This window comes from Nannobrachium achirus (genome assembly GCF_963921795.1).
Source record: "Nannobrachium achirus genome assembly, chromosome: 11".
In the NCBI taxonomy this organism is placed as follows: Eukaryota; Metazoa; Chordata; class Actinopteri; order Myctophiformes; family Myctophidae; genus Nannobrachium; species Nannobrachium achirus.
In genome coordinates, this window is record NC_137820.1 from 63,437,346 (window position 1) to 63,456,825 (window position 19,480).

General features: G+C 44.5%; 1 protein-coding gene across 1 annotated transcript; it reads left to right on the forward strand.

The window, feature by feature from the left end:
- Window positions 1-4,685: 4,685 nt before the first annotated feature.
- LOC308294617 (carbohydrate sulfotransferase 1-like) lies at window positions 4,686-19,229 on the forward strand (the record flags this gene model as incomplete). Its single annotated transcript, XM_080737356.1, has 5 exons — window positions 4,686-5,048; window positions 5,684-5,897; window positions 6,614-6,840; window positions 14,484-14,701; window positions 18,893-19,229. The coding sequence occupies 5 exons, from the start codon at window positions 4,686-4,688 to the stop codon at window positions 19,227-19,229; spliced, it is 1,359 nt and encodes a 452-aa protein (XP_080593482.1).
- Between the last annotated feature and the right edge of the window lie 251 nt (window positions 19,230-19,480).

Genomic DNA, 19,480 nt, shown 5'->3' on the forward strand with positions numbered 1-19,480 from the left:
ATTCTTAAACGTAATCAAAATCAGTCAAAATCCTAATCTTAACCTCAGTAAAACTATGCCTAACTCTAACCTTTTTCCTAACCTTAACCTTCTTCCTAATGTACTCCTCCTGCACATCACCTCCTGTTGACAGCCTACTGACCCCCCCAGCCCGTAGGATTAGGTGCAATAACAAATATCACCCTTGCCGCCCCGACTTTCCTCCCCCGAACACGGGTCAATTGTGTTAGACGCTTGACAAAGCTGGATGCCAGGCCTGGCCATGCCGGATGCACTACAGTGGGTTCTAACCCACGACCTCCGCAAAACGGCCTACAGAGCCACCTTCCCAACAATATTGCAGAGACAAGCTTTTTAAGATGACCCAATGTTATTCTCCATAGAGAAATTCCTTCTGGGAACCAGGGGATGAACGAGTGACATCAGGACTTCGCTATACTCTATAGTACCTTATAAATAGTACAGGGAGTGTGTCAATATTGCAACATAAGATTTGTTCGACGTTCCATTTGTTCGATGTGGGTGAATGTTAACCTGGTGAAATGCTAAATGCTAACCTGCCAACGCTGGTGAATGCTAACCTGGGGAATGTTAACCGCTATGCCTAAACCTAACCCTAAAACCTGACCCTAAACCCAATAGTCGAAATAATGACACGTCGAAATAGCGAGAATTGCCCATAGTATATAGTAGGCCTACCTAGTACCAACAACTGTTTCCTATAGGCCTACTATACAAGTCAAAGAACCACTTTTGGTGCAATATAGCACCATTTGTTTTTAGAGTGCACTAATCAATTTGTGATGTATTTGTTCTGCTAAAAGTGCTTTAGAAAGTGCAGAAAGGATAGTGTGCACAGGGCCACATTAACCCTGATTATAGAAAAATGTCCAGTGTGGCAGATAGGATTATAGAGAAAAGGCTTTCCTCAGTCACCCTGAAATGGCATCCTCCCCTCACAGACTGAACGGGCAAAATGTCCTCAATTAAGAGGACAGACCATGTGAGGACACTTTGTTAAGGTTAAACAAGCACTCACGCTCGTGCACGCACGCACACACGCACGCACGCACGCACACACGCGCACGCACGCACGCACAGCGCGCGCACACACACACACACACACACACACACACACACACACACACACACACACACACACACACACACACATACAAACACACACACACACACACACACACACACACACACACACACACACACACACACACACACACACACACACACACACAGACCTCCCCTGAGTTCTTTCCATGATGACTAGGAGGAGCTGGGCTAAAAAAGCAAGGCACACATTGGGAGATTAAATGATTTAGCTATACTGTAGTCGCCTATAATTTTCCCCAGGGAGGATGGCCTGCTATACCTGGGCAAATAGAGGTAGAGAGGGGGGGTGAGGGAGAGAGGGAGAGGAGGGAGGGAGGGAGGGAAGGAGCCGAGGGAGAGAGGGGAAGAGAGAGAGAAGAAGGGAGAGAGGGGGAAGAGAGAGAGAGAGAGAGAGAGAGAGAGAGAGAGAGAGAGAGAGAGAGAGAGGGGGGGGGGGGGGGGGGGGGGGAGAGGGAGAGAGAGAGAGAGAGAGAGAGAGAGAGAGAGAGAGAGAGTGAGGAGAGAGAGAGAGAGAGAGAGGGGGGGGGGGACAGAGGAGAGAGAGAGAGAGAGAGGGGGGAGGGCTCGAGAGGAGAGAGACGAGAGAGAGAGGGGGGGGGGGGGGGACCGATAGAGAGAGAGGAAGAGCGAGAGAGAGGAGAGAGAGAGAGAAGAGAGAGGGAGGGAGAGGGAGAGCGAGCTCACAGGGTCTTATTAGCCCAACACAAGGCTTCCAGCTGGGTCTGTTGCTTATAGCCTACACTCCGCTCTGACGACTCTAACGGTTACGATCTGGATGTCCAAATTAAAAAATGATTCCCTGGTCCTCTTTTTGGATGCAAAACCTTCTGATTTCCCACGTATCCTCATAAGGTCATATACCCCTACTGTAGTGAGACGCGCGGTTGTCGCTCGGCAGACAGACGGACAGACAGCTCCTATAATGATGTCTAGACTCCAAACAGATGCGTCCTGCTGCGGTGACAATAATATCTTGGATTTCTGGAGCATTTTTCATCTCTCGATCTGTGAGGCAGGCAGTAACAGCGCACCTGACCTAGCCGGCACATCTTTGTGAGGTAGGCCTGCTATAAAGACATTTATGCCCGTGTATTGTTTTTCATGATGATGATCGGTAGGTGAAATCAAGTTCACTTGTCGCCTTTCCCCCGTTAAAAGCACTAAAAGGTTACATATTGTTTATTATATAGCCTAGATATTAATCTTTGATGCTGATAGATATCATGTTATTCATTCCACCATCCATGATCCATTCCACGCATGCAAAATAATTTCTTCCAATTAGATTTTCCGAATGGACTTGTTAAAGAAATAGCTGGAGATGAGCAATGTTTTGAAGAAGAGTAGCCTACATTTTTTTATTTGGGAAAGTCGAAATGCATCTATAGACTATAGGCAATCAATATCTAGATATTGTGTCATTAGCTATTAGACTAGCTTACATTTATGTCGTTCATTTAAGTAATTCAAGGGGGTTCCCTTAATTCGCTGTAAACAGGACCGTTGCTTTTGTTGCACTGCGGATAGTGCGGAACCAAATCACACTCGACCGAGCTCGATGTCGCCTCCATCCCTCCATCCATCCACCCATGGCTCCATCCCCCATAGTAGCTCTGCTAGGCTACATACACTATGGGCTGCTCCATCTCTCTGCTGTTGATGTCGTGTCTTCAAGCCTACAGGTGCGTCAAGCTGGTGACATCTGATAAATAGCCTAATGCAGGGATGGATGACATGGGGATACAAATGTAGCCTAATGCTGGCATGAACAAACACAGCATCAACATATGAATCCCCAGGTCGCCTGCTGGCCTACTGGTCCAGGCGCATACCACTTTTCATTGATGCATGAACAGCGTCGCCGGTTCGATTCCCTATCCGCACGACCCTTGCCGCATGTCACTCCCTGTCTCTCCCCCCATTTCCTGTCAAGCCCCAAAACAAATCTTAAAAAAAACACTGTTTATAATCTCTTTTAAGATCGCAAAATCTCTCCCTGCGAACCAGCATGCAAAAACAATTGCAAATTAAATAACAAAACAAAACAAAACAAATAAAATAGATATCTAAGTCATCTTTTGGCATCTGCAGAATGCACATTTTCTTCTAAAGCAATTAACACAAATTAGCCTACATGTATACGATCCTGTTGTCAGATTGTTCTTCATCACCTGTCATGAATAGTGCAGAAATCACATTTATTTACCACTTACATTTGATCTACAGTATGTCTGCCTGTTACTACCCTTATAGCATGTATTTATTGTTGCTATTAGTGAAGCTCCTCATAATGCTATTTTGAGTTTAAGAAATAAAGTTTGATGATCAATATTATCATTCACTTGTTCTTATCATACCTTATAACAGAGAGTATAGTGACACTTAACAAGTGTTTTTTGCAGTGAGGTGTTTTTCCTTTAGCCTTTGTACAATTGGTGTTTCTTTGGCCGGTATACTGCCATGCAAAGCCAAAGTGCAGTAAAATAATGACTGAAAAATGGGTTTAAAAGTGTTTCAACTGCCAAATAAGATATTGGCATAAGGGATATTACACTAATTGTATATCTGTTCTTGAGGTAAATGTGTGTCCAAAAATGTAGTCTTTGCACTTTGGCTTTGGAGGGCAGTATAGATGGGCAACATTCCCGGCAAGAAATTAGATCCCTGATCAAAGATATAATTAAATCCTTCTTGGCAGTAACACTTCTGTGTAATCAATGTAACAATGATGAGAAACCTCCCTAATGACATTGTCCATCACATTGCACATTATCAATATTCACCTTTCTTATTAGGAAGATGTTCTCAACTCAGTGTTGTTTACCACTGAGCCACTTGACCACCCATGAAACCATTGCCGATCTACAAGCTATACGACGCGTTGCGGTGCGAAGCATTGTGAGCTTATAGATTGCCTAAATTGTTTATTTTTTACCTAAAAAGAAATGCAGAAAATTGGGATCCCGTGGTTAAAGCGGTTGACCAATGAATTTTTAGACTATTTTTGCAGCATAAATGGTAAATGGTGCATTTATATAGCGCTTTTATCCAAGGCGCTTTACATAGACTCAGACATAGACTCTTCGACATTAACTCAGGGGGAGCCCGGATTCGAACTGGGAACCCTTCGTGCTCTAATAACGGTTTCTCTACCCCTGAGCTATGCCGCCCCTAGCATGTTTAACAACATGGAAAAGTTTTGTACAGAATGTCTAAGATATGAGGTAGGAATGAGTCCAGTCACTTAGACCTGATGAAGACCCCGAAGGGGGTCAAAACTTTGTCATGTTTTTTATAAATAAAGAACTACTCCTGGGAGCTACAGTACTAACCAGTGTGCGGACATCCTCTCCTTTCTATGTACGTATTTCTGCCCAGCACCTGGCACTACTTTGTTTGAGATGTGCATGCTTCCCTTTTGAACTCTCAGGAACGAGTCCATCTCACATGTTAAGTCTCTCCCCCCATCTCTCTCTCTGTCTCTCCAGACCTCCACATCTGCCCTCTTCCTCTTCACAGACAGTCCTGTGGCGTCTAGATGAGGCTGTCCGCTCACCATGCAATGTTCCTGGAAGTCCATGGTGCTGTTAGCGCTGGCCTCGATAGCCATCCAGTACACGGCCATCCGTACCTTCTCCGCCAAGCCCTTCAGCTCCCTGTGTTCCCGGGGTGGCCCAGGGCCGGATTTGGTGGCCCCTAATGGTCCCGTCGTTAACTGTGGGGTCGGGGCCTTGGGAGGGCCAGGACAAGACATGCTGGAGGGTTTAGATCCAGGCTGCGAGGAGGCCGTCACATCATCCTCCTCCTCCTCGTTCTCCACACCGCCCTACAATGCAAGCAGGAGGGTCCACGTTCTGATCCTGGCCACGACCAGGAGCGGATCCTCTTTTGTGGGGCAGCTCTTCAACCAGCATCCTGAGGTTGGCCTGCCTTTCCTTTTGATTGATTGAAACCTTTATTTATTCTCGAAAAGAGCATTGAGGTTCACCCTCATTTGCAATGCTGATGAGATTACACACACAAAGATCAACAATTAGCATACGGATATAAAACAACAACAAAACAGAATGAAACATCATAGAGAAGTAGTACGTTAAAAACAATTGCATACTGAGGTAGGGAGATCTAAGAGCATGTTATTAAATTGTCCATAGGATATTGGAGCATTAATTTTTAGCGTGAGTTGTAGAGTGTTCCATGAGTCGGGAGCATCAAAGCTGATTTACCTAGTTCAGACTGAACCCATGGATCCTCAAGTTGAAGCCAGTCACTTGAGCGGGTCTGATTTTTATTTCTCCAATCTATCAATATTCTAATATAGGGTGTTAATTTCCCGTCAATAGCCTTAAAAATAAACTGGTACCAGTGTCTTGTTCTTCTCTTGGTAAGGGAGAATGTATTAATAAACATTTGGCATTACTCTTAATCACTAAAGCAATTCATTTTGGGGAATCATGCACACATACTTTACACACACGCACGCACACTTTTCATTTTGGAATCGTCCAGCACTTTGGTGAACTTGGCTTAATTTTGCTCCCTCGTTCTGCTTCAGGTCTTCTACCTGTTTGAGCCTCTGTACCACGTCCAGTCGGCTCTGCTCCCTCGCCTGGCCCACAGCCGGAACCCTGCAGAGAGGAGGGTGATGTTGGGAGCGGCCAGGGACTTACTGAGGTCGCTGTACCACTGTCACCTCAACAGCCTGGAGAGTTACATCCGACCGCACCCTGCCAACCACTCCACTGACAAGCTGTTTAGAAGAGGAGCCAGTAAGTTGCTCTGCTCTCCTCCACTCCTCTGTCCTGGTTCCTCACTGTCATACCTATACTGTAATTATATATTATGATAAAAATATGTATACTGTATTAGTGGGGGATAAACTATTCACTCACTGTTAAAAAAGTCTTTACAACATTTTGTATTTGTATTGCCTATAATGACAGATTGGGACACCAGTGTGAAGTGGTAAAATTCACCCTTTGTCAAGTCCCGCCCGTTGTCCCGCCCCTCTTCGCACTCATTGGTTGCTGTGGCTTGGTGGGACAAAAGTCCTTTCTCTCCTTCCACTACCATAGAAATTCAGTTGCTTCTTATAGTTATTTTGTGTATTCAATTATCATTTTAAACTTGGTTTCATTAAAAAGAAGTCTCTCAGGTTCAGCATAGTGACTGGGCATGTTTTTAAATGTTTTTGTTTCTCCAAAAATTATGTTTTATCAAATTCAACATAAAAAAGGTGGAACCAGGGCAGGACAAGGTAGAAAGAGCCTCCTGGTTGGTCAGTGAAGGACCAATCAGAAGGCTGACAAAGGGTGAATTGAGCTTCCATTTATTTCGTTTTGGGGTCTGCTTTCTATTAAAGTGGAATCGAAATTGAAGCTATGAGAATTCCTAATAATCCAATAAGAGAATGATGTTGTTTGTAAACATAAATGATATCACCGTCGTGCTATTTGCTCTGTATTCATAACTCTTCCATCCATAGGCAAGGCGTTGTGCTCCCCGCCAGTATGTGAAGCCCCCCTGGGCTCCATGGAGCAGGCCCTGGTGCTGGGGGATGAAGGGGAATGTGTGAAGAGGTGTGGGCCACTCAATGTGTCGCTAGCTGCCGAGACATGCAGAGAGAAACGCCATTTAGCCATCAAGACGGTCCGAATTCCTCATGTCAGCGACTTGAGAGCACTAGTGGAGGATCCACGACTCAACCTGAAGGTAACCTGTTCATTATCAGTTCAATGGGAATGTTTTGCAGTAGAGATTTACCTAAACATAGAATCTGATGATCTTGTTTAGCGTGTTAGATGAAAAATCTGTGTTAAGGTACAATGTCTCTGGAGTTATCAAGTAAGGCCATAATACACTGAAAATGGCATTGTTACGAGTATCAGTAATGTCAGTCTGCCTGTTAACAGCGTCAGTTTAATTAAAAAAGGTACTTTTTTTACGTTTCTAGAACGTGTTAATCAAACAAACAGGGAAGAAATACATTATTAATGTGTACATACATACACTACAAGTTTGAAATAAAAATAGGCTACCTTTGTGCATTGCTCCAACTCATTTTGTATATCCTTTGGTAAACATAATGATGCAAGTATTTGGTGCTTTCAGTGTCAGGGCCTTTAGACTCAAAAGTACATGTACCAATCCCATCCCATAACAATACCATATCATTTGGGCACCACAGACGATCTGTTGACTAGCTCTCTCCGTCCCTCTCTGTCCTCGGTAGCTCTCATTGCCTCACTGAGTTTCAAGTGAGTCCATTCTCCCATGTTATCTCCCCATCTTCTCTTGTGTCTCCCTCGTCTCCTGACACCTTGTGCTGGATGGTCTTTGCAAGGCCTGAGGATCTGGTGATGTGTCCGCACCACCTCGGTTTTCACTTTATGACAGCAGGCCATCATGGCTTGGCTGATCTTTTGCAGGACTTCCTCGTGGGTGACATGTTGGGTGTAGGAGATACTGATACTTTACCCAAGAGTCTTGTGTAGCAGCTCATCTCCATGCTCTGTATTCTCTTCTGCAGCTCTGCTGTAAGGGTCCTGTATATCGTCATTGTTGCTTGTAGATCTGCTGTTTTCACTACGTTTGTGCGACAGTCTTGTATAATGAAGCAGGGCTTTACTTGCAAACATTTGAACACATTTGAAACTTGGAGATACAAGGTTTCCACCCGAAAACAATGATATGCATGTTTCACAAGCATATAGATAGATTGAGATGACAAGTGAGCTCAGTAGCCTCACCTTTGATGCCAGACAGGATGTTTTTGTCTTTCCATAATGTGAAACACTACTCCACATCCACAATATACATCATTGTTTTAATACATTATCCCCTCTCTCCTTTGTACACATAGTGTTTTATATTTGTTGATGATATGTATCATTGTGCTATATGAATTGAATACATAGGGCCACAATGGAAAAACAACTTTTTTTTGTCAGCCTAAATTCCTAAATGTACCTTTTGCTGTTGACATTTCTGACTAATAAAGTATTCAATAAATCAATCAAAAATCTTAAACAAGAAAAACAATGAAAATGACCGTTGTTCAACTGAAACACAGTGCCACGCATCGCATTGTTTAGTTGAGAATCAGCGTCACTGACTAGTGTCTTATTAGAAAATGTGGCTTAAGGCAGTGGTTCTCAAAGTGGATTCCAGGGACTCTGTGGGTTCCTTTAGGGGGGTCTAAATGGACCCATACAAGTCTAACGGGTTCATTTGGTTCCATTTGTACACTGTCAAAGTTAAGGGGAGAGACGTTGAAATGTGAAAGTTTGAGAAACACTGGCTAAGGCATTCATCTGGGAGACCACACTCCACAGCAAGAATGTCTGACCACAGCGTCCACTCTCAGAAGCAATGTAGACAGCTGATGCTTCTGGTTTGATATTGTCCACACCGCAGACAAGAAACAATTAGCAACTATTAGGACTGCCGACCCCATGCTCTATTCTGTTGTAATTGTAAGTCACACAATATGAGAACTTCAGCTAAATCGACAGCTACAGTAGACCATGAGAGAGAGAGAGAGAGAGAGAGAGAGAGAGAGAGAGATACAGAGACATTTTTGATTGATTGATGGGAGGGCTTAGTCTATTTACAAGTCACGGGTAGCAGCCGCCTGAAGGTGACTTTTCATACCAATTTTGAAGGAGGCTAGGGATTTGCTCTCCTTTAAGGCTTGAGGAAGGGCGTTCCACATGTTGGTGGTATAGCAGGAGAAAGAATTAGAGCCTTGTTTAGTGTTGAATCTACGTTGATGATGATAAGTGGAACTGCCTCTGGTGTTGTGATCGTGGACAACTGGACATCCTTGACCTTTAGGAAGTAGTTAGTCAGGTACATGGGTATCTTGGAGGTGTAGCAAGCTGCTGTACTCTGTCAGCTACTTTGAGCCACCCCCACGCTTTCGTGGTGATGAGACAGAGACACAAAAATAAAACTAAAAGCAAGAAAAACAGGCTTTGATGGTTAAAAGAGCTGACTCATCAATAGACGGAAGATGGACTGATCAGGAGATATTTCTATCTATCAAGTTGTTGTATTGACTGGTCTCAGTTGTTTGAGTGATTCGGTGGGTCATTGGTTCATCCATCCATTTAACATCCGCTCAGTGAGTGAGAGACTGGCTCACTTGTTGATGGATGGCTCCATGGGCCGATCGATGCACTTATAAATTGATATCGATTGAACACGGAGCAACACCACCACTGCACCTCAGATGCACATTTGCACACAAACAATACACTTCCCCACTTGCATGCACGCACGCACGCACGCACACGCACGCACGCACGCACGCACGCACGCACGCACGCACAAGCACACGCACACGCACGCACGCACGCACACACACACACACACACACACACACACACACACACACACACACACACACACACACACACACACACACACACACACACACACGCACACACACACACACATACACACATACTCTTTTTAGTCCTAAATTAATACTAGTTATGTAGAGAGGGTCACGGTTATACATATTGTTGACCAGGCTTAAAATCGTCAGTGTAGTGAATTTTACTCGGACAGTTGTAGACCGTGAATTTTTCTTTATTCTTTGGAATTGGACCTTTGGGGGATTTCATTCCTTGCATCACAGAGAATAGACAAAGCAGTTGGTGTGGATGTTGTTGCCTTCTACTTATCCCGAAATTGAAGGGGAAATGTCTTCAAGCAGACAGGCTGCTCTTTAACATAAATTGACACCTTTGTGGGAAATATTAGATTATGTGCCTCACAGAGGCTCTAATGCCAGACTGTGAGCCCCCGGGACAGCTGGACCATTTGCTGTACTGTACGTCTCTCTCCAGGGCCGTCACAAGGGGTAGGAAAGTGGGACTGAGTCACAAGGGCCCAAGGTGGTGGAGGGGCCTTAATTATTTTATACTTTAGCTATTGAAAAATAGCAGATGTACAAGCTCACAGCGCGGCACCGAGTGCCGCTGTGAGCTTGTAGATCTGCTATTTTTGAAAAGTTTTCGCTTCTGGGGTGGGGGCCCTGGAACTCGATATTTGGAGATGGGGGTCCGTGGCCAAATACATACCATTTTGGGGGGTCTTTCACATGAAAAGGTTTGAGCTCCACTGACATCGAAACATAGGTTTTTAAAAAAAACCTTAGAAGGATTTGAATTATTCAAAGATTTTCATGATTTAAAAAAAAATAGCAGATCTACAAGCTCGCAGCGCGGCACTCGGTGCCGCGCTGTGAGCTTGTATATCTGCTATTTTTCAATAGTTAAAGCACAGGGGCCCCACAGTGAATCCTTGTACCCAGGGCCCAGAATTTGGTGCGACAACCCTGTCTCTCACTCTCCACTGACTGCCAAATGAATAGGAAAACCAAATCATCAATTGCCAGTTTTGCCACCATCACACCTGTCATTTATGTTTCTTGTATCTGGATTGTGTTCACACACCTTGGTTTCATGTGCTTCCCCAGTATAACTACTGACTTCCAGATCTTCCAGTGACATGCAAAATGCATGCAGATTGCTTCTCATCACATCACTAATATTTAATCATATTGAGCCTGGTGTCGCTATTTTGGGCAGAAATGTCTCCAAAATAGCATACTGTAGATGCCTCTATGTTTAATTTATAGTTAGTGTTGGGCGGCAAAAAGATTATTGATGCGTCACATTGACGCATTGTGAGCATGTAAATCGGCTATGTTCGCAGTGTGACACCACTGTATGACAGGCTTAAGTGGTTAGACCTTTAGAAAGACAAAGACTGCACATACTGTACACCTTTTCCAATTTGTCATAAAAGGTTCTCGATGATTATGGGGATTCAAGGGTACAGGATTAAACTGAACTTTGGAGGATGGAGTTCAATGAGTTCGAAGTAATTTAATCTACCTGATGACCTACATCGCCGCCTCGCGCTCTTTATCATTGGGGTGGGGGCTGCAGATTACGCCACATTGCAGATAAGATTGCATTAAAGAAATGTCAGTTAATTTCCAGAGGTTGCAGAATTAAGTGAAATAAAATCAACCACCGTCCCTGATACTCGGTATTTTTCAAAAAAGAAACACAGCCAACAACATAACATAAATACATAATATAAATACAAAAATAAATTATATATGCAAGAAAAGGGTCCCAAGTTCTAAAGAAAATTATTCAGGCAGCCTCTAGTTGTGAATTAGATTTTTTCCAGGTGGATGAAGGCAGGGGCTGTCGTGGCAGGGGGGAGCAAAATGCGGCGTCTCGCTATGAGGAGAATGCAACTAAATCTGCCTAAATCTACCTACTGAATCTGCCCACCTCAGGAGACACACCGAAAATAGCGACTAGGGGACACGGAGGCACCAGAAAGCCAAAAACTGCAGAGAGAGAGTATCAAAGAAATGTTTCCAAAAAGAAGCAAGTTTTGGGCAAGAGTAGAAAGTACAGTATGTTGTGTATGGTCTGCAGGCGACTGAAGACACCTTACGCAGACATCCCAACTTTGAGATCAGTATTTCCGGGAGGTCCCCTGCACGCGGCGTGCATATAGCATGATGTTTTTCTTACCTATTTGGGAGAAAGTTCTGTCACTCTCACAGTGAGACACACACAACTGCCGTGCGTCGCACAGGCTGACGCACTGCAGCTATGTATGTCCAGTTGTATGTCCAGCGAAAAAGAACCGACAGTTGTAAAGTACTGTTATTTTATTCATATTTAGCAGCTGTCAAAACCTGTCTGTTTACTGTTATGAGCTGAATATATCCTTCGCGCTTTATGAGAACCCAGTGCATCTGAGACCAGTGGTTGGTCACTTTTAGACGCCCACATCTCCCACAGCGAATGACATAATTCATTTGCCAGATTGACAGTTCGACGACGAATGAGAACACATTTATTTGCATCTCGGGTCGCACATCGCAGATCCGGTTCTAGACTAGTCTTGCGTGGCCAGACTGTTGCCTAACGCGATTTGCAAATGCTCCCGGCCGGCATACAGTCTGGGGCACGGAAATAGAAACGATGAGTGCGATGAGTACCTTGGTGCAGTAGCAATAACAAGTCCTACTGGAAGCGTACATGTCTCTTTTCAATATTTTTTGGGGCATTATTTCGTCTTTCTCGGGTGTTGTTGGTGTTACTTCCATGATGTTTTCAAATATTGTCTTAAACTATACACCCATAACAAGAATATGCCGCCCGAATGACTCTGTCTGTGCGAGTGTGCTTGCTTCTGTTATGTTTCCAGTGGGACTACAGTTCCGCCAACTTCCGTGCAGCAGCGGCAGAGCTGCCGCTCCAGACCCTATATAGCATTCAGAGATTGTGGAATAGTTGTCTGGCTACACGAGACTAGTTCTAGACTGGATCCAGCCGGATATGGCAGGCATTTGCGGGAGCGGCCGGGATTTCCGGGAGGTTCAGTGCCACTCGCGGGCGGGTGTGCGGGAGGAGACACTGATTTCCAGGAGACTCCCGCAACATCCAGGAGACTTGGGATGTCTGCCTTACAGGAGTCGTTGGTGTCAGGAAACATTCTACTCAGATTGGCCTTAGTGTAGTGTGTCCTGTGGACCCACTTAAAATTGGATAAGGCACATGCTGGCGCATGCACAGGAAGAGTTTATCCTAGTTAGCGCTTCGCTCCACCAATTCTTACCTAACTCTGTCCCAAGTTCCCTCTCCCAAGTCTCCCATGTATACCTCTGCTCTCCCCGGAGAGTGTGGATATTTTAGAAGAAATAAGAGCACTATAAATGGAAGAGATGTTTTTCAAGCAGTCTGAGGGTGACATTTTAGATTCGAATATAGTTTTTTTCAGGTAAGCTATAGGGAAGGACGCGAAGTGAGTGTTTGCTAAGTGTTTGCGTAGTTGGAAGAATCTGAAAAAGCTAACATTTTGTAAATCAAATGTAGAGGCAGTGTCTCTGCAGTGATCTGAACAGTCCATTAGTATAAGAAGTTGCTAAAGGAGACTAGGCCCTTCTCCTTCCATTTGGTGTAGGTTGAATCAGAGGTGGGGGGTAGAAATAAGTGATTGTTACAGATAGAGGTGAGTATGTGGGAAGAGAGGATGTAGTACAGGAATGAGCTTCCATATTACACCAATTTATGTCAGGGGAATGGTACAATTTAATTTTATCATTTGAAGGTTTGCAGCCCAGTAATAAATAGCATATTTGGAAATGCATAGCTACCGTCTTGTTTGGGTCTCTGAAAAATCTATTTTTAAATCCTCTGACTTACCAGCCCAAATGAAGGATGATAAAGTTGCATCAAGAGACTTGGGCAAAAAAGGGGGGAGAGTCTGAAAAAGAAAAAAGTAGTAGAATGGCAATTTTTACTATTTCGATCGGACCCAACAGTGAGAAGGTCAACTTATTCCACCTCTGATTCTGAACATCAATTTAGATTTTATCAAGAAGTTTTCCGTAGTTCTCTGGATTGAGCTAAAAGAGTGAGAAATGACAACGTCTAAATATTAGAAATGATATTAGAAAATAGAGGTGAAACAGTAGTACTGCAGGGAAAATGAATTTGTCCAGACTGTTGACGGGGGGAATTTGGGGAAACATAAATGACGGGGAGACATAACTGTTCAGTTTGTAACCTGAACATTTTCCAAAGGTCTTTAACAGATTTACAATATTATGAGCACAATAATTGACTGGATCCCCACTGGATAACTATTTAAATATGTTAACTATTTAACTACATTACCACCACTTAGTAACAAGGATGCCATTGCATCCCACCTAATGAGGGGGGTGGGATGCTCTAATTTAGGGGGTTATGCTCACCCCCACGCTCCTCCAGTCCAGTCAGTCCCGTCCAGTTATGATGTAGCCTCGGAAACCGAAGCTAGAATTATTGAATGCTTTAACCAGTGAAAAATAGCAGATATACAAGCTCACAGCGCGGCACCGAGTGCCACGCTGCGAGCTTGTAGATCTGCTATTTTTTGAAAAAGTCGTGAAAATGTGTGTAAATCTTTGAATATGTATTTTCAAAGCGAACGTTTGTAACTCAAATTTTACTTCTGGGTGCTTCTGACTGAGTAGTCTCTCAAGAACCGACTAACTGAGCTCCAGTTAAGTGAAAAGGACCTTTTCTTTGACGATGGCTGGCCAGATTGCTGACATAGAAACATAGGTTTTTCAAAAAACCTTAGAAGGATTCGAAAGACACTTATAGAATCGGGTAAAAATTCTAATTTTCACGATTAAAAAAAAATAGCAGATCTACAAGCTCGCAGCGCGGCACCTGAGCTTGTATATCTGCTATTTTTCAATAGTTAAAGCATAAAATAATGATACACAATAATGTGTACCCGTTCTGAATGGGTTTTAACAGGTGGTCCAGCTGGTCCGGGACCCTCGGGGCATCCTGGCATCTCGTATAGAGACATTCAGGGACACCTACAGGCTGTGGCGTCTGTGGAGAGCGACGGGCCGTAGACCCTACAACCTGGACCTGGGACAGATCAACACGGTCTGTGAAGACTTCCTCAGCTCGGTGTCTGCCGGCCTGGCCAGACCCGCGTGGCTGAGGGGGAGGTACCTGCTGCTCAGGTGAGGAGGCAACAGAACAGGGGACAGTATGTGGAGAACATCCTGAAGGGATGGCCCAAATAATACAGCATGATGAAATATCGGGGACTCTGGTCGTCCTAAAAAATGCAACATTGCTAAACTCTGTTACTCATACTAGTCCTTACCCGTTCAAAGATATGAGCTCCGAAATGATGTGCAGTGTGTGGGTTATGGGGTGTGCACTGTGCACACAGTATATGAGGGATGGAAAGTAACTTTCTGGTGCTTGCATGATAATATGTAGGAGCATCAATGTAAGAAATACCCGTTTCGTTTAAAGGCTACAGAGATACTGTGTACCGATCTACATGACAACATCTGAAAGAGGGCCAGCCAACCCCCCCCCCCCCCCCCCCCCCGCCCACCCACCCACCCACACACACACACACACACACACACACACACACGCAAGCACGCACGTGCGCGCATTCACGCACACACACACACAGAGCTGGTTAAACATGTTGCCCCATGCTAGATGCAGAATAGATATGCCTCATGCTAGATGCAGAATAGATAGTAGTTACACCATAAAAATGCTAATATACAGCATACGATTTGTGAAAGTGACAAACGGGCTTCACAGTTATTGCGACCGTCAGGGAGCAGTTTACTATGAAAACCTCCACCGGCCGTCCGTCCGTCCGTCGGTCGGTCGGTCGGTCGGTCACACGTCACACGTCACACCTTTGCCCTGCTCATATCTCCGCAATCACACTGCTAGCTTCGCTGCTGGTGATGTCACTAGCTATGATGTCACTGTGACTGTGCACCATGCCCAAATTTGGAGATCATGTGTGGCAAAATATCAACAAACGAGTGAAAGGCCTTTATCAAGTAACCATAGCAACTAAAAATCAACAAATTGTGCAAAGTGAAATATCTTTATCTGGTAACCATAGAAACCAAAATAATCAACAAATATGAGTATTTGTCCCCTTGTAGTATGTCACTAATTTGAAATATGTGGGAATGGCTGACACAGAACTCCATATTTGGACATAGAAGTGACAGACAGATGATATCTCCATATATGGGCATAAAAGGGCATGGCTGATGATATCTCCATATATGGGCAATTGGGCATAAAAGTCGCAATGAGTAGTATCATATATGTCTCTATATATGGAGTTATATGTTGTTTGTGTCCAAATATGGGACTTGTGAGGTCAGACTTAGTGAGATTCGTCGGTTATCTCCATATATGGAGGGATGTGTTGGTTATCTCCATATCTGGAGATTCAACCTTCAACGATTTTGACATCTTGTTACTAATCTGTCGGTAGATAATGCCGGTCTTATATAAGGGTCATTTGTGTACGGTGTGATGTCATACTGCCAGCATGACTCACACCATCCTTCCTAGACGATTTTGACATATTGTTTGTGGAGATAAGCGACCAACGGTCGCTTATCTCCCGATTAGGGAGTCTTACTGGTGTTAGGTGTGTTCATATGCTAATGGTGATGCGATTTCAGATCAATTGCTCCAGCCACTGATGAGAAACGCTGTGACAGACACTCAGACACTCAGACATTCGCAAAATTATAGTATAGATGGGTTTTCCAAGCATCATGGCCAACATTATGCAGGGGCTGCTGTGTGTGTTGTTTTTATACTGTGTGGCCGTTTTGTTAAAGTTTAGTTTGTTAAAAGGACAGTTTATAGGTGTCCCTCCCCCCCAAAAAAACATGTATCTGTACAAGTTATAACTTGTACAACATGATTTCTTTTTCCTCCAGAGCATATTATACGCCCAACGCCCCCCAGCCCGAATCCGTAGACTAGGTAGTCTAGATGGACAGGGGGGTCCGTGCACATAGGGTGGATTTCTTTTCTTAACCCCCTCACATGCTACCTAAAGAAGATCTTTTTGGGGGGTCTTTTTTTCCTGTATAGTAAGTGAATGGGTAGGTGGCAAGAAATCATTCAAATTGAACCCTATGAGAACATATTTCAGCTTGGTACCTGGCAGAATCTTAAAATATACTCTCCTACTGCCAGATTATTTATTTATTTATTGGGTCTGGTGCCATCAAAAAGCGGCTTACCTTTGCGACGTTATAGTAGATAGATAGACATTTTTTTTTATTTTTATTTTTTTTGGATTGTGCAATAGTGCACTTTGGTCTGCCAGGCAGCAGAGGGCGGCGTCATGCGAGAATGAATGTGAATTTGCCTGTTATGTGATTCAGACCAGTCACTGGCCACAGAGCCTCACAGCCAGAGAAATCAACAAGGAAGTGAATTGGTCTCCGTTGATGTTAACGCATAATGGATTTTTTACACCATCACCACGGAAAATGTGTTTACAGTACACGGCGGCGCGACCCCTCATCAGCTTCAACAAGGTAAACGAACAAACGAACGAACGCGAACGAGCGCCGTATTGGCGCGGAGGTCTCTTGAGAATTGGGGCGAACAGGAACGTCCAAAGCGGTATAAGAGTTAAAGGATAAAAAAAAAACAGGTTTCGAAAAGAAATCCACCCTATGTGCGTGGACCCCCTGTCCATCTAGACCAGGGGTCTTCAACAGGGGGTCCGCGACCCCAAAGGGGTCCGCGGAGGTACTGCAGGGGGTCCGCCTGCTTAAAAAAAAAAAGATTTCAAAAAATGTTTTTTTTTTCTTTTTTTTCGTTTTTCACATTTATGTTAAAAAATAAATCATGATTCTATCCATTTTGAATAGCTTGAATACATGATTACTATGCAATTGACAGATTGTTGATATTATTGACATTGGTTCTCAGTTAATAAGTAGTATGTTTAGAAATGGTAGTGGTACGGCCCACCCTGCTCGCTGTAACTTGTACATGTTTAAAATAAAAAATATGTCGTAGCCCCGACCCCCCCACCCTACGAGGTGGTAGGGGGTCCCTGCTCCATCTCCCCATCAGTTTGGGGGTCCCCGGCCTGAAAACGTTGAAGACCCCTGATCTAGACTAAGGCCTTGACACTGGTGCCTGCGGGGGGATAGAGGCTAGAGGGGTGAAGCAGCGTTGACTGAAATGACAGCAAGGGGCGTGTGTGACTTAAATACCCTTCAACCAGCATGAACATTAAGCTGACAGGAGAAGCCTGCGCACGTGAATTCATTGGATAATAAATAAGAAGTGGCAGCCCAGTGTGTAAAGGACGTCTGTCCCTTCCCTCCCTCCCTGGCCACTGCTCCCAGGGGTGTCGCACCAAATTCTGGGCCCTGGATACAAGGATTCACTGCTTTTCTGCTTTAACTAGTGAAAAATAGCAGATATACAAGCTCGCAGCGCTGCGAGAAAAATTGTGAAAATGTCTTTGAAGGTTTTTTGAAAAACCTATGTTTCTTCGTCAGTGGTGCTCTAACCTAATGTGAAGGACCCCCAAAAATGATGTGTATTTGGCCACGGACCCCCATCTCAAAATATTTAGTTCCAGGGACCCCCCAGAAGCAAAACTTTAGTTACAAATGTTCGCTTAAAAAATACATAATATATATTCAAAGATTTGCCCACATTTTCATGACTTTTCAAAAAATAGCAGATCTACAAGCTCGCAGCGTGGCACTCGGTGCCGCGCTGTGAGCTTGTATATCTGCTATTTTTCAATAGTTAAAGTATAAAATAATTAAGGCCCCACCACCTTGGGCCCCAGTAACTCAGTCCCACTTTCCCCCCCTTGTGACGCCCCTGACTGCTCCAGTCATCCTAGAGACTCTTCTCTCCCTCCCTGGCCACAGAGACTCTTCTCTCCCTCCTGGCCCTCTGAGCTGTTGAACGCCAACCTCCGCCCCCTCAGTCACGACTGCACACTCACTCCCCATTTCCCGCCGCAGTCTGAAACCTCACCTCTTCAGACTACCTCACCACCACCAACACCACTCCTCATTAATTCCATGTACAACTGTTATTGAATAGAAAGGAATGTTTATTTGCCATTATGCTGTTATTGCTGTTATTTTGAACATATTGGCATGGGAACTGGACTTTTGATGTTAATTTTTCTAAGCAAAATGCTGTAGTCAAGGGGAAGGGTGTACTTGGCTTCAGAAATCAGTACAAGGGGGTACTGCAGCCAAAAGGGTTTGAGAACCACTGCCCTATATACAGTATACCTACAGTAGAGTATACAGTAGCTGAGAGATGGCTTCACGCTGCTTTCTTAACTTGTTTCTTCTCTCTTCTTCCCTCAGATACGAGGACTTGGCCAGGTCTCCTCTGCAGAGGACCAGGGAGTTGTTTGACTTCCTGGGTATGTCCATTGAACCCAGTGTGGTGGACTGGATCCTCAACAACACCCGGGGCAGCAGTGACCTGTCGGCCCGGCAGAAGTACGGCACGGTCCGGGACTCAGCGGCCAACGCAGAGAGCTGGAGGCAGAAGCTGTCCTTTGACATTGTGCTCTACACACAGACAGTTTGCCAGCCCCTTCTGGACCTACTGGGGTACAAGACCATCTCTCATCCTGGGGAACTGAGGAACCTTTCATACTCCCTGGTTGAAGACAGGACGTTTGTGCCATTTTTGTAGCAGTTGAGGACATCGATGCGGGTTGTAAAGACAGCAGCCACCCTTTGATCCATTAATACATTATTTGACTGACTAATGAATCAGCCTGTTGAAACCTCCCCAGCTCTATGGAGAACTGGATGTTTATGTTGTTTTTTAGACTGACTGACTGACTGACTGACTGACTGATAAATCCATGGATTGCGCTAGCTCTGGTCCATAGCGTTAGTGGAGTTCTCCCTAACGCTATGTTCCTCTACCTCCCGAATCCT